Below are 14,226 nucleotides of genomic sequence, written 5' to 3'. Positions count from 1 at the left end.
GACTTCAGTTTTGTATATGCCAACAGTTAAATGAAAATTCTTAAAATCTTGCTTTGTGTTCATCAGTGAAAAAAAAGTTGTCGAATCATCTGACATCTCTGAGAAAGAACAAATCAGAGGAAGCAGAAGTTAGCTCCCTTGATTCGGAGTTACCTGACATACAGTCCAGCAGCCATCAGCATACACCCAGCTTGTCCAGCAAGAGAACAGGTTCAAGGTTTGACACATTTATGCCAAATTGATAGTTGTCAACTAATTCTTGATAAATGATGGGTGGGATTGCTCACATGGTTAGTTTGAATTGATACCGTGCAGTATTAATCAAGGTTTTGTTTACACTTATCAGCTGATTGTATTCTTTTTTCTTTTTTTTTTTTTGATTTTCCTGAAGTATTTCTGTGTGCATGACTCAATGTGGTCATTTGAGATATTTTGCATTTGATTTATTTATTTATTTGATTGGTGTTTTACGCCGTACTCAAGAATATTTCACTTATACAATGGCGGCCAGCATTATGGTGGGTGGAAACCGGGCGCAGCCCGGGGGAAAACCACAACCATCCGCAGGCTGCTGGCAGACCTTCCCACTTACGGCCGGAGAGGAAGCCAGCATGGGCTGGACTTGAACTCACAGCCACTGCATTGGTGAGAGGCTCCTGGGTCATTACGCTGCGCTAGCGCGCTAACCGACTGAGCCACGGAGGCCCCTTTTGCATTTGATATATGCAAAATTATCATCCAGAAAAGTGCTGAGTAGAAAACATAAATGTTACCGAAGATGAAGATGTGTAATGTATTTTTGTGTATGACTGTGTAAATAGTGTCACCGAATAGTATCATCGATTTATTGTAAAAGTGTGAAACATTAAAGCCATATTAAATTCAGCAATTTTGCTTCTGATAAATCATAGAAAGTGCTTGCAAAATGAAAATTATGTTAAATCTTCATTGTAATTTTGTTACTGTATACTAAAAGGTAGACACATGAGAAAACAAAGTTTTTTTTGACAGTGATCATTTTTTTATTCTCAATAAATTCAGGCAAATGGATGATGATAGCAGTGACTCTGACAGTGAGGTTTACATTCCTTCATCATCGGTGAACCAATCAGAATCTGCAAAAGATTCATACAAGACAGCAATAGCAGCGGTTGGCTCCTCAGCCCTCAGACGTAACTCTCAAATGACCAGTCAGAGGACTTCTAGCATAAATTCCAACAAGGCCTCCAACAGCAGACCAGCACTTGTTAACGACGATGAGATAGTGGGAGATGATTGGCTGATTGATGATGTGAGGCCCTTGAGCAAGAAAAGAAAGAATCCTGAGATAGAAAAGCTGATGACAACAGGTTTAAGGGAGGGTTCTGAATGTGTTAAGAGACAAAAGCGTTCAGATGAGGTTTTGTCTGATACGGAAAATCTGGATCCAGAATGTGTGGAACCCAGTGATGTTGAAGATGGTGGTGATGGTGATTTGATGGTGGTCACTGCTGAAGATTCGAATGACTCCAATGACCCTGACATCGGCCAGTTTTTCAGCCAAGTAGTCCGGTCAGTTGTATGCAGAAGTCCGTCCGTGGTGGGCAGCGGTAGGCCCACAAGGAGACAAAAACCAAGACAACTTAAGCTCACACGTTTACTGGCTAGAAATTGCGAGGTTTCTACGAGCAAGAGAGGCAGTATGAGTCAGTCAGAACCCACGGTTCCTTCATCAATTCCCACCCCTGCAGACAGCAGGTTGTCAACTGTGTCACAACCAGCTGCCATGAAGGTCAAAGTTCGTGTAAAGGATAAACTGCTCTTGATTCCAGTACCTGCCAGGTGTGTACACTGATGCGGAGTGAGTTCAAACCTGACCTTAAAAGAGAAGGAAACATGAAAATGATTCCAAAATCAGATGAAAGAGCGTCAAAACTTAGTTGCAAATATAATCTTTAATATTGTTTTTGATTTTGTTTTTCGAGGGAAAGGGATATTTGAAAATAATTTTGCATAGTGGGTATTTGGGACCAAGTTTTGGTATTTATCGTTGTTGCATAGTAATGCTCCAAATGAGGATGTGATGATTGTCTGATAAATTTATTTGAATGTAAATTTGTTTTTTATATCGAAACATATGTATTTAACCTAAATTATCATAATATTTATGAACATGTTAAAAAAATAAATATGTTCCAAATTGAGGTTTAATACATTTGTTAGCAGAAAAGAACAAATTCTAGTGCAAAAATATTTATTAAACCTGTGTTACATCTTCATTTATGACATTATTAAACAAAGACTATAAATACCAAAAGGTGGTCCCAAATACCCACCATACAAAAATTATTTTCAAGTGTCTTTTTCTCCTTAAGGAAAAATCAGAAAAAATATTGAGGACCACATTTAGGAATAACTTTTCACACTCTTTTGTCTGAACTTTGTCATTTTTTTGTTTTCTCCACTTTTAAGGAATTTGTAGAAATAAAAATAGATGATATTCTTATAATTGATGTGATGTCATATGACTATTATAAAGATGTGGTCCCAAAAGACCGCATAAGATGGTTTATCATACTTTAAATGCCTTTTATGCCACAGTAAAAATGATAAAAGAATAAATGGAAGTAGACTTCACACTGTGAATGACATCATCATATCTTTTTGGGTTACTTTAAGTGTTGTATGTTAGTATTTACAAATGTACATGTATCAAGCATCCAACATCTAGGTGGTTATGGTTTACATGTAGTTTAGAAATGCATAAATGTCTTTTGTGCTGTTTTCAGTGACGTGGAGCGCCCAATTTCCTGGCTGGCCCAGCAGACCTCTCAGAGATACTACAACCTGTATGGTGCAAGGCCGCTGGTACAGCTTTGTACACAGGATGGCGCAGTGCTCTCCCCTGATGACACCATCAGCCTGGTGCTGACCACGGGAGAGGAGGTCTGACACTTATACATGAAGTAGAGTAGTTTACACTTAGTTGATCAGACGTCATCCATCAATAAGTTCCATTGATCTCTGTATATGTACTACTGAGATATAAACTTTGATTATTGACAACTTATATGCTAACATAGTACAGGATCATGGTAAGCAGACATATTTATACCTGTATTAGCATTTGGCGGGAGTAAAGCTCTGAAGAAATTGTTTTACCCCAAAATCAGGAAACATTGATAGTGACATTCTGTTATGCAACAAACCATTAGATGACGAGTAAATGTTATATCAGTTTAGATTTAAAGAATGATGTAGAATCGACTTTAAACACAAGGATATAAATTTGTTCCACTCCCTCAGACATTTGGTTTTTCATGTGTGAAGTGATGATGTGGAGCGATAAATTGGTTTGTGAAGATTGTGGTTAAGGGTTCTAGCTGAGTAATTGTGTATATCAGATTGGCAATGTAAAAATATTTCTAAAATTGGCAGGCAGTTGTCCCAGATGATGAATGAATTTGGGGGCATTGAGGGCACAAGAGAATGGATTTAACTTGATTTAACTATTCAAAACTCATCGTTCCAAGATGGTTTGTGTAAGGCTTCATTTTGAGAAGTGGCCTTTGCTGCTAGTGACCCAAAAGTCCATGTTAGTTGACAGCTGGTATATGGATGTCTGTTTTGACGCACAGATTGTCTATGCTGCGAACGTTACATTTGGAAAACCAGTAGCAGGATTGCCTTTAGTTTTATGCTGTTATGCCAGTATTGGGGAATTTGCTTTTCACTGATCTACATGGTTAACTATGGATCGCCTTAGATTTAAAAAAGAAGCCAGTATTGTTATACATGTGATTTTCACAACAAAATCACCTTTCGCCAATTAAGGTGGTTATCTCTTGTAAACCAAGCTCTTCCTAGCTCAGTTGCAACTTTATATCAAGAGAAATTTCAGGTACCTTGTGTTCTCTTTTCCCCAATAAAATTGACACCTGTCAGGAAATGTTTTCAATCTTCAGTTTAATTCATGATTGAAGCCATTGGGTATCATGCTGTACTCTATGTTTTAGGTGGGATCAGTAGTGGAGAGCTGGGACCTTCCTCCTCTGCAGCAGAGATACACTCAGGCTTGTGCAGCTCATAAAACTGGTCTCTACTTCACATTACATATATTATTATATACATTCTAACACTTTTTTGAATAGCAATATATAACAAATATGAAGAAAAAAAATCCTGATCAACAACAAAATTAAAACGTAGTTTGTATAAGTTTATTACATATAACCATTAATGTTGAAAAACTAGATTTTCGTTGGCAAATATTTGGCTTTACAGTTAAACTCCTCGTTGGTAACAATCAGTAAAATATAATATTACAATTCCAGTTTAGTCTGTCAGGTTGTTTTTTTTTTGTTGTTGCTTTAGGTACTTTTCTTGTAGCTGCCATGATGCGTCAGAAGTAAGTCACTTAAATGCATTTAATTTTATTTCAGTGGTGTACAGGAATATTCAGACTCTCCTGAGACAAACTAACCAGACAGGCCGGTTAACATTGACAGACTTGTCCCTCCGTCCAGTCCAGGTACAGCCTGTATTCAGGGCTCTTCAGTGTCAGAACAACCTCACTGAGCTCCACCTTCAAGGTTAGATACAGTCACATACTGTGTAGTTCAGTCCAGACACAGCCTGTATTCAGGGCTCTTCAGTGTCGGAGCAACCTCACTGAGCTCCACCTTCAAGGTTGGATACAGTCACACACTGTGTAGTTCAGTCCAGACACAGCCTGTATTCAGGGCTCTTCAGTGTCAGAACAACCTCACTGAGCTCAAGTTTCAAAGTTAGATACAGTCACATACTGTGTAGTTCAGTCCAGACATATCCTGTATTCAGAGCTATTCGGTGTTAGAACAACCTCACTGAGCTCCACCTTCAAGGTTAAGTACAGTCACACACTGTGTATTCCAGTCCAGATTCAGCCTGTATTCAGGGCTCTTCAGTGTCAGAACAACCTCACTGAGCTCCACCTTCAAGGTTGGATACAGTCAAACACTGTGTTGTTCAGTTCAGACACAGCCTGTATTCAGGGCTCTTCAGTGTCGGAGCAACCTCACTGAGCTCCACCTTCAAGGTTAGATACAGTCACATACTGTGTTGTTCAGTCCAGACACAGCCTGTATTCAGGGCTCTTCAGTGTCAGAACAACCTCACTGAGCTCCACCTTCAAAGTTAGATACAGTCACATACTGTGTAGTTCAGTCCAGACACAGCCTGTATTCAGGGCTCTTCAGTGTCGGAGCAACCTCACTGAGCTCCACCTTCAAGGTTGGATACAGTCACATACTGTGTAGTTCAGTCCAGACACAGCCTGTATTCAGGGCTCTTCAGTGTCAGAGCAACCTCACTGAGCTCCACCTTCAAGGTTAGATACAGTCACATACTGTGTAGTTCAGTCCAGACACAGCCTGTATTCAGGGCTCTTCAGTGTTGGAGCAACCTCACTGAGCTCCACCTTCAAGGTTGGATACAGTCACACACTGTGTAGTTCAGTCCAGACACAGCCTGTATTCAGGGCTCTTCAGTGTCAGAACAACCTCACTGAGCTCCACCTTCAAGGTTAGATACAGTCACATAGTGTAGTTCAGTCCAGACACAGCCTGTATTCAGGGCTCTTCAGTGTCGGAGCAACCTCACTGAGCTCAAGTTTCAAAGTTAGATACAGTCACACACTGTGTTGTTCAGTCCAGACACAGCCTGTATTCAGGGCTCTTCAGTGTCGGAGCAACCTCACTGAGCTCCACCTTCAAGGTTGGATACAGTCACACACTGTGTAGTCCAGTCCATATACAGCCTGTATTCAGGGCTCTTCAGTGTCAAAACAACCTCACTGAGCTCCACCTTCAAGGTTAGATACAGTCACATACTGTGTAGTCCAGTTCAGGTACACTTTGTATTCAGGGCTCTTCATTGTCAGAAAACTTCACTGAGCTCCACCTTTAAGTTTAGGTACAGTCACACTGAGTAGTCCAGTCCAGGTACAACTTGTATTCAGGTGTCAAAACAAATTGATTTACCAGAAAAATCACAAAACTATAAATTTAGGAAGGTAGACACCAATCTCTGTGCGAAATGTGCAAAATGATGGTGTGCGCTGTCAGTTTAGTTTTCTCACATTTCGATCTGTTTTTTAAAGTTGTCTGCCCTTGCACATATTTTTCTAGCCATTGATATTTCAAAGGAAATTTGTGAGAACAATGGTTATTTTTTCACATTTCAATCAGTTTTAGAAGTTACCTGGCGTTGGGCACATTGTCTGCTCCATTGATTTACAAATTTGTGCTGGACATATGGTATCATATGGCATGTTTTTTTTAAATCGCATAAATTTAACAAAGTACACTTAAAAATATATTAATACTTTGCAGTGGCTGATTGTGCTGTATTTATTTTTCTGGCAGGAAGGGTATATACATCTTTGCAATGTCTGATTGTTTTCTTGTTTATATCAGCCATTCTCCAAACTAAGTGAAGGAGGAACCATTTAATGAATACATTGGCATAATTTTAGACTAAGCAAAAACATTATATTTGTCTTTGTTGTTCCTCTGTTGAAACTTTCTTTAAATTTCAGGTAACAAGATTGGTGACATTGGCATAAAGAGTCTGGCTCAGGTGTTGGAGTCTCTGCCTAACTTGTCACAGGTGGATTTATCAACCAATCAGATCACAGCTACTGGACTGAGGCATCTCGCTGAGGCTGTTGAGAAATCGACCAATCAGGTGTCTGGACAGCAGGCACTTCAGGTAGCAAAATTAAACAGTTTCTTACCACAGAAAACTTAAATGTGCTAAAATTTAATTTTTAGTATTTTTAAGAAAAAAATAATATTAAAGTTATTTATTTTTTACAATCTTGTATACAGATGGGCATATCTTTTCTCTTAAAATACAGAAAATGCGTAGTAATGGTTCATATTTGTAATGGTTCAAATTTGGAATAGTATAATCATAAATATATACATACTTGTTTGCGTTCATCAAGGTTTTGAGGTGTCTACGTTTCGATTATAATCCACTTGGAGATGGCTGTGCACAGTTTCTTGTGTCTCTTATCAAACAACTGCCATTACTGGAGAGATTGGGGCTGATCAGTTGTCAGCTATCTAAGAACCTCTTCCAGAATCACAGGGTTCTGCTGGCTGATGTGTTGAAAGGTTTGTTGAATTTGATATGGTGATCTTTAATGTTGATAGTCTGAATGTATATATATTTGGTTTTAACATCGTTCTTAAAATTTTTAAATCATATGTCAGTGTGTGTACATGTATATATAGTGTACCTTCCTGTGCTCAGCCCAAAAGCTCTGATCTGCCGATCTGAGACGCAGTCTGTCAGTCTGAGATCCAGTCTGTCGGTCTGAGATCTGGTCTGCCGGTCTGAGCTCCGCTCTGCCGGTTTGAACTCTGGTCTGCCGGTCCGAGCTCCGCTCCGCAGGTCTGAGATCTGGTGTTTGTAAACCTATTTGTAGACAGAACTAAAATACATACATCTTTCCTGCATCAGACAAAATAATCCGCTTTTCGTCGGTCAACAATGGTCACATGGGGTACAGATATTTTCTCAAATCCTGAAGACATCGTCAAATGTGTCTGCTGAGTAGGTTATCTCCCTTTGTTGGGTTGTGAATGCAGTGGTCACGTTGCTGGAGTGATTCACCTATACATCGATATTCTGCACTGAATTGATTTGGTCTTTGCAGGATAAATTCGTTTCATGGTTACTCAGTGATAAGATGCGCAAATATATGGTGTCAGTAATCCTCATTTGAGGATTTAGTTTAGATATTACTGACTTCTGCTTGTTAAAAAGAAAGACAACAGTTAACCCAATATGCATCTATGAACTGTCCCTGTTTAAAAGCATACCTTTTTGTTTTTACGATGTGGCAAAACCTAGATATCACAGACATTGAGAAAATTGAAAGTGACCCATGTTGTCAGTTCAACGAGTCAAACACATGTTATTTACGTAACCTAAGAACACACTGATGTGACACAGACACTGTCCTGGTTTTTAGCCACATGAGGGTGGGGTACAGGCGACACAACATGGTCTTTCCCATGGCGCAGTAAGAATTCCTGACTGAAAGCCGATTTGAACAGTTTCCAAGCACAGCAGAACGAAATGGCCATGGCGCATTAGGTCTGTTCCCATCCCTCTTCCACAATAACTAAGGTTATATTATTTGTTGTCTTTTCTTTTAGGTGTTAGAGGAGCTGTGTCCAGCACCTACTGAAGAGCTTTGGTTCAATGCAGTGTTCTTTCACTTATAAAATGTCTTGTATGGTGATCAATCAGATAAATATATGAATCACATTGCGTTATTAAACTGGAGGCAGCTGAGTTGGATGTGGTGATAAGACATCAGAGCTTTGTTTCTGCATCCATTAACCTAACTGCTTCCATATACGTGTACTAATAAGTTTTCTTGTGCACAACATTAAATGCCATTGAAGGTCTTCCAGCAACCTGCGGATGGTCATAGGTTTCCCCCGGGATCTGCCTGGTATGCTCCCTAATGCTGGCCGTCCTCATATAAGGGAAATATTCTTGAGTACGGCGTAAAACACCAATCAAATAAATAAATAAATTAAGTGCCATTGGAATAAATAAGTATAGCTGCACAGGGTTTCATTCAAGTTTTCTGTTACTTTTTGTTTGAGGCACATGTTGCTTTTTATTTTATGTACACTTTAGATGTGACTTTATTCTTCTGCTTGTTAACTGAGCCTGCCTATTATGCTTTATTTCCAGCCTCTCCCCTGACTAAGTTAGAGGTGTCTCACAACCACCTGGGACCCACAGGAGTTGAACTGTTGTTGAAATGTTTACTACCCACCAGGCTGACTGAGATCGGTCTCAGGGCTACAGTGTCCTCGTCAACAGCCAATCACATCAGTAAATACCTCGAAAACTATACAGCTCAGGTATGTTGTGCCGAGTTTAATATCGGGAAAAGTTTATACTTTGTGATTTGAACAGAACACAGTTGAAATTCACAACTCTGGGATCTTTTGAACAAACAGAAAATTACAACATCCAGGTACATGTAGTTGGGTAATAAACAAATAGAAAATTGTAACACTTGCATATGGTCTGGGACTCATGAACTCCTAGAAAATACTTAGATAGATTTTGTGAACATATAGAAAATTACAACACTCAGGTATGTTTTGTGAGCATGTAGAAAATTAAAACAATCAGGTATGTTTTGTGAACATATAGAAAATTACAACACTGCAGTATGTTTTGTGAACATATAGAAAATTACAACACTCAGGTATGTTTTGTGAGCATGTAGAAAATTACAACACTCAGGTATTTTTTGTGAACATATAGAAAATTACAACACTCAGGTATGTTTTGTGAACATATAGAAAATTACAACACTCAGGTATTTTTTGTGAACATATAGAAAATTACAACACTCAGATATGTTTTGTGAACATATAGAAAATTACAACACTCAGGTATGTTTTGTGAACATATAGAAAATTACAACACTCAGGTATGTTTTGTGAACATATAGAAAATTACAACACTCAGGTATGTTTTGTGAACATATAGAAAATTACAACACTCAGGTATGTTTTGTGAGAATGTAGAAAATTACAACACTCAGGTATGTTTTGTGAGAATGTAGAAAATTACAACACTCAGGTATGTTTTGTGAACATATAGAAAATTACAACACTCAGGTATGTTTTGTGAGAATGTAGAAAATTACAACACTCAGGTATGTTTTGTGAACATATAGAAAATTACAACACTCAGGTATGTTTTGTGAGAATGTAGAAAATTACAACACTCAGGTATGTTTTGTGAACATATAGAAAATTACAACACTCAGGTATGTTTTGTGAACATATAGAAAATTACAACACTCAGGTATGTTTTGTGAACATGTAGAAAATTACAACACTCAGGTATGTTTTGTGAACATATAGAAAATTACAACACTCAGGTATGTTTTGTGAACATGTAGAAAATTACAACACTCAGGTATGTTTTGTGAGAATGTAGAAAATTACAACACTCAGGTATGTTTTGTGAACATATAGAAAATTACAACACTCAGGTATGTTTTGTGAGAATGTAGAAAATTACAACACTCAGGTATGTTTTGTGAACATATAGAAAATTACAACACTCAGGTATGTTTTGTGAACATGTAGAAAATTACAACACTCGGGTATTTGTTGTGAACATATAGAAAATTACAACACTCAGGTATGTTTTGTGAGAATGTAGAAAATTACAACACTCAGGTATGTTTTGTGAACATATAGAAAATTACAACACTCAGGTATGTTTTGTGAACATATAGAAAATTACAACACTCAGGTATGTTTTGTGAACATATAGAAAATTACAACACTCAGGTATGTTTTGTGAGAATGTAGAAAATTACAACACTCAGGTATGTTTTGTGAACATATAGAAAATTACAACACTCAGGTATGTTTTGTGAGAATGTTAGAAAATTACAACACTCAGGTATGTTTTGTGAACATATAGAAAATTACAACACTCAGGTATTTTTTGTGAGAATGTAGAAAATTACAACACTCAGGTATGTTTTGTGAACATATAGAAAATTACAACACTCAGGTATGTTTTGTGAACATATAGAAAATTACAACAGTAGGGTATGTTTTGTGAACATATAGAAAATTACAACACTCAGGTATTTTTTGTGAACATATAGAAAATTACAACACTCGGGTATGTTTTGTGAACATATAGAAAATTACAACACTCAGGTATGTTTTGTGAGCATGTAGAAAATTACAACACTAGGGTATGTTTTGTGAACATATAGAAAATTACAACACTCAGGTATTTTTTGTGAACATATAGAAAATTACAACACTCGGGTATGTTTTGTGAACATATAGAAAATTACAACACCCAGGTATGTTTTGTGAACATATAGAAAACTACAACATTCAGGTATTTTTTGTGAACATATAGAAAATTACAACACTCAGGGACCGGCCCGGATAGCACAGTTGGTAGAGCGCCCGCTTCGGGACTGGTAGATCCAGGATCCATTCTTGATCGAGTCACACCTAAGACTTTAAAAGAGGAAGTTGTAACTTCCTCGCTTGGCGTTCAGCATGAAGGGGATAGTGCAACGACTGGTTGACCCGTATCAGTATAATGGCTTGGGCGGGGCGGCTTACTTGCCTTCGGTAAGTCGTCTCAGTGAAGCAGCACTAAATAAAAGAGCAGTGGAAATCCGTCCTGCAACAAGGAGGCACATTACACGTACATGCACCCTAATGATTCCTTTGTCGTCATATGATTGAAAAATTGTTGAGTACGACGTTAAACCCCACGCACTCACTCACTCACTCACAACAATCAGGTATTTGTCGTGAACATATAGGAAAATTACAATACTCAGGTATGTTTTGTGAACATATAGAAAATTACAACACTCAGGTAATTTTTGTGAACATATAGAAAATTACAACACTCGGGTATGTTTTGTGAACATATAGAAAATTACAACACTCGGGTATTTTTTGTGAGCATCTAGAAAATTACAAAACTCAGGTATGTTTTGTGAACATATAGAAAATTACAACACTCAGATATGTTTTGTGAACATATAGAAAATTACAACACTCGGGTATGTTTTGTGAACATATAGAAAATTACAACACTCAGGTATGTTTTGTGAACATGTAGAAAATTACAACACTCAGGCATGTTTTGTGAACATATAGAAAATTACAACACTGGGCTATGTTTTGTGAACATATAGAAAATTACAACACTCGGGTATGTTTTGTGAACATATAGAAAATTACAACACTTAGGTATTTTTTGTGAACATATAGAAAATTACAACACTCGGATATGTTTTGTGGTTGACCAGCTCATGCTGGCTTCCTCTCTGACCGTAAGTGGAAGGTCTTCCAGCAACTTGCGGATGGTCGTGAGTTTCCCTGGGGCTGTGGCCGGTTTCCCCCCACCATAATGTTGGCCGCCGTCGTACAAGTGAAATATTCTTGAATATGGCGCAAAACACCGATCAAATAAATAAATGAATAAATTGTCAATGGTTGATGACACACACTTGTTGACGCATTTGGACACTCTGTCTTTTGTTAGATAAGTGGGAAATTCTTGAGTATGATGTTAAAGAACAATCCAAGCTGTAGTCATTGAATACCTGGAACACCTTAGTATGTTTTGTGGTCAGCAGACATATCTACTGATGTATGTTTTTGTGTTGACAGACTGGGTGTGTACTGGAAAGGTTGGACATCTCTGATTGCCACTTTACAAGAGAAGATTACTTTCCATCTAGCCAGGTAAACACATGGATACTCTTTTTTAACCCTTTGAAAGCACTTTGCTACACTACACTTTGGAAGGAAATAGTATTGTACCCTTACTCTTTATACACTTGAAAGCACATTGCTACACTACACCTTGGATGGAAATAGTATTGTACTCTTACGCCTTATACACTTGAAAGCACATTGCTACACTACACCTTGGATGGAAATAGTATTGTACTCTTAGTCTTTATACACTTGAAAGCACATTGCTACACTACACCTTGAATGGAAATAGTATTGTACTCTTACTCTTTATACACTTGAAAGCACATTGCTACACTACACCTTGGATGGAAATAGTATTGTACTCTTACTCTTTATACACTTGAAAGCACATTGCTACACTACACCTTGGATGGAAACAGTATTACCCTTGTTTTGCCAGATAGTAGATTGGTTCATTAAAATGTTTATTTCCACTAGAAATGGTTGATTTTGAAGTTAAATTCAACCAGAAGTTGTTCAGTTGGTGGTGTATTTCCACTAGTCACCTGGATATTTCAGACACATTGGAGTAAATGTTTTAAAGATCCTGGCCACTTCTTTGAAGAGGCTATAATATACTGGCAAATCCATGTTCTCAAACACACATCAAACTCTTGTATTCACCAAGAAAAGCTCAAATAATATCCTTTAATAAGTATCAGAGTTAAAATGATCCTTTAGTTTGAAAAATTTATGAGTGTGAAATTTGAAATTTTAGGAACTTTATTACAGTCTTTAAATGGCAACAAATGCACAGAGAAATATGATATTTTGTGAAAAGTAATAATTGGGACTATTCTTAACTGGCAGCAGAAACTTGATTGGTTTGCAGTGATAGAATTTTGGCCACAATCACGGATATAACTATTTTAACCTCTACTCTATACTTTTTCCTTACAGACTGTCTGTTAATGGCAAATTCCTCAGGCACCTTATCTTGAACAACAACCCTAAAATAGACAATGAATTAGTTGCAGAGGTCTTCCATAGAGCCAGTGAGGTGAACACTGCTCTGGAACATTTCGAGTTCAGTGGTTGTGGAGTGGTCTCCCCTCTCTCATCTGATTTTCTTGATATTCTCAGCGACAAACTGACGGGGTTATCTCCCCTTGTTAATGTTTCCTTCTCGTGTCATAAGCTGGATCCCGTTGACGTGGACAGTTTGCGTCAGATTTGGACAGACCACTGGAAGGAGAAGCAGTTTGTCAGGTTCATGGAGACTTTGTGGAAGCTAACAGTGAAACACCTTATATCTGACGTTGAGTCATCTGGAAACAGATAACAAGAGTGTGTGGTCAACAATAATTGTATTAGGGACAAAGAAGAGTATACAAATCTGCAGGTCAGAACAGGTCTGGACCATTAAGCTTATCAAGCCTGCACATCACATCGCACTACTTGCAAAGGTTGGGTACAGTCATTGTGGCCTATTTTTAAGGATTTGGACTTACCCTAATGTTTTCTTTTGGTCTTTCCTCAAAATAGGATGTAGGAGAATACGTAGCTTTATAATCAACCATCCCAGTTTTCAATCTTTAATGACACAATACATTCTTTTGGGCATGTTTTAATAGTCTTTGCTGGGTCGTTTGAGAAATGGTCCAAGTTTCATGGTCTAAACTATGATTTAATTATTGATAATTTGTCCTCAAGAAATCATAAAGTGTTAGGAGTTTACTTTGAGCACCGTAACAAAGAATTTGTAGATTTCCCTGCTCACCTTATTTGTGAGGCCTTAGTGACAATAAGCAGTCGATGGAGCTGGTATAGCCATTTGTGCTGTGAATTGTTAGTTGAAGACCACTTGTACTCTACCAACATGATTTAAATACACATATCAGTATGTCATATGTTTAAAAGTTTGTTAGTAACTTGCCAAAGATCTGTGGTTTTCCATGGC

At 37.8% G+C, this 14,226-nt stretch overlaps 1 protein-coding gene across 1 annotated transcript in view; it reads left to right on the top strand.

Annotated features, from left to right (window-relative positions):
• The window catches only part of LOC135465739 (tonsoku-like protein), a 32,588-nt gene extending 19,233 nt beyond the window's left edge, over positions 1-13,355 (top strand). Inside the window, exons 15-24 of the mRNA XM_064743064.1 lie at positions 67-217; positions 1,042-1,821; positions 2,769-2,925; positions 3,996-4,074; positions 4,422-4,571; positions 6,557-6,729; positions 6,968-7,139; positions 8,740-8,912; positions 12,237-12,311; positions 13,227-13,355. Of these exons, the coding sequence (XP_064599134.1) occupies positions 67-217; positions 1,042-1,821; positions 2,769-2,925; positions 3,996-4,074; positions 4,422-4,571; positions 6,557-6,729; positions 6,968-7,139; positions 8,740-8,912; positions 12,237-12,311; positions 13,227-13,238 (1,922 nt within the window). The 3' untranslated portion in view covers positions 13,239-13,355. The remainder of the gene's footprint in view (positions 1-66; positions 218-1,041; positions 1,822-2,768; positions 2,926-3,995; positions 4,075-4,421; positions 4,572-6,556; positions 6,730-6,967; positions 7,140-8,739; positions 8,913-12,236; positions 12,312-13,226) is intronic.
• The last annotated feature ends 871 nt before the right edge of the window (positions 13,356-14,226 follow it).

This window comes from Liolophura sinensis, chromosome 5 (genome assembly GCF_032854445.1).
Source record: "Liolophura sinensis isolate JHLJ2023 chromosome 5, CUHK_Ljap_v2, whole genome shotgun sequence".
In the NCBI taxonomy this organism is placed as follows: domain Eukaryota; kingdom Metazoa; phylum Mollusca; class Polyplacophora; order Chitonida; family Chitonidae; genus Liolophura; species Liolophura sinensis.
This window is presented reverse-complemented; position numbering and strand designations above follow the sequence as displayed.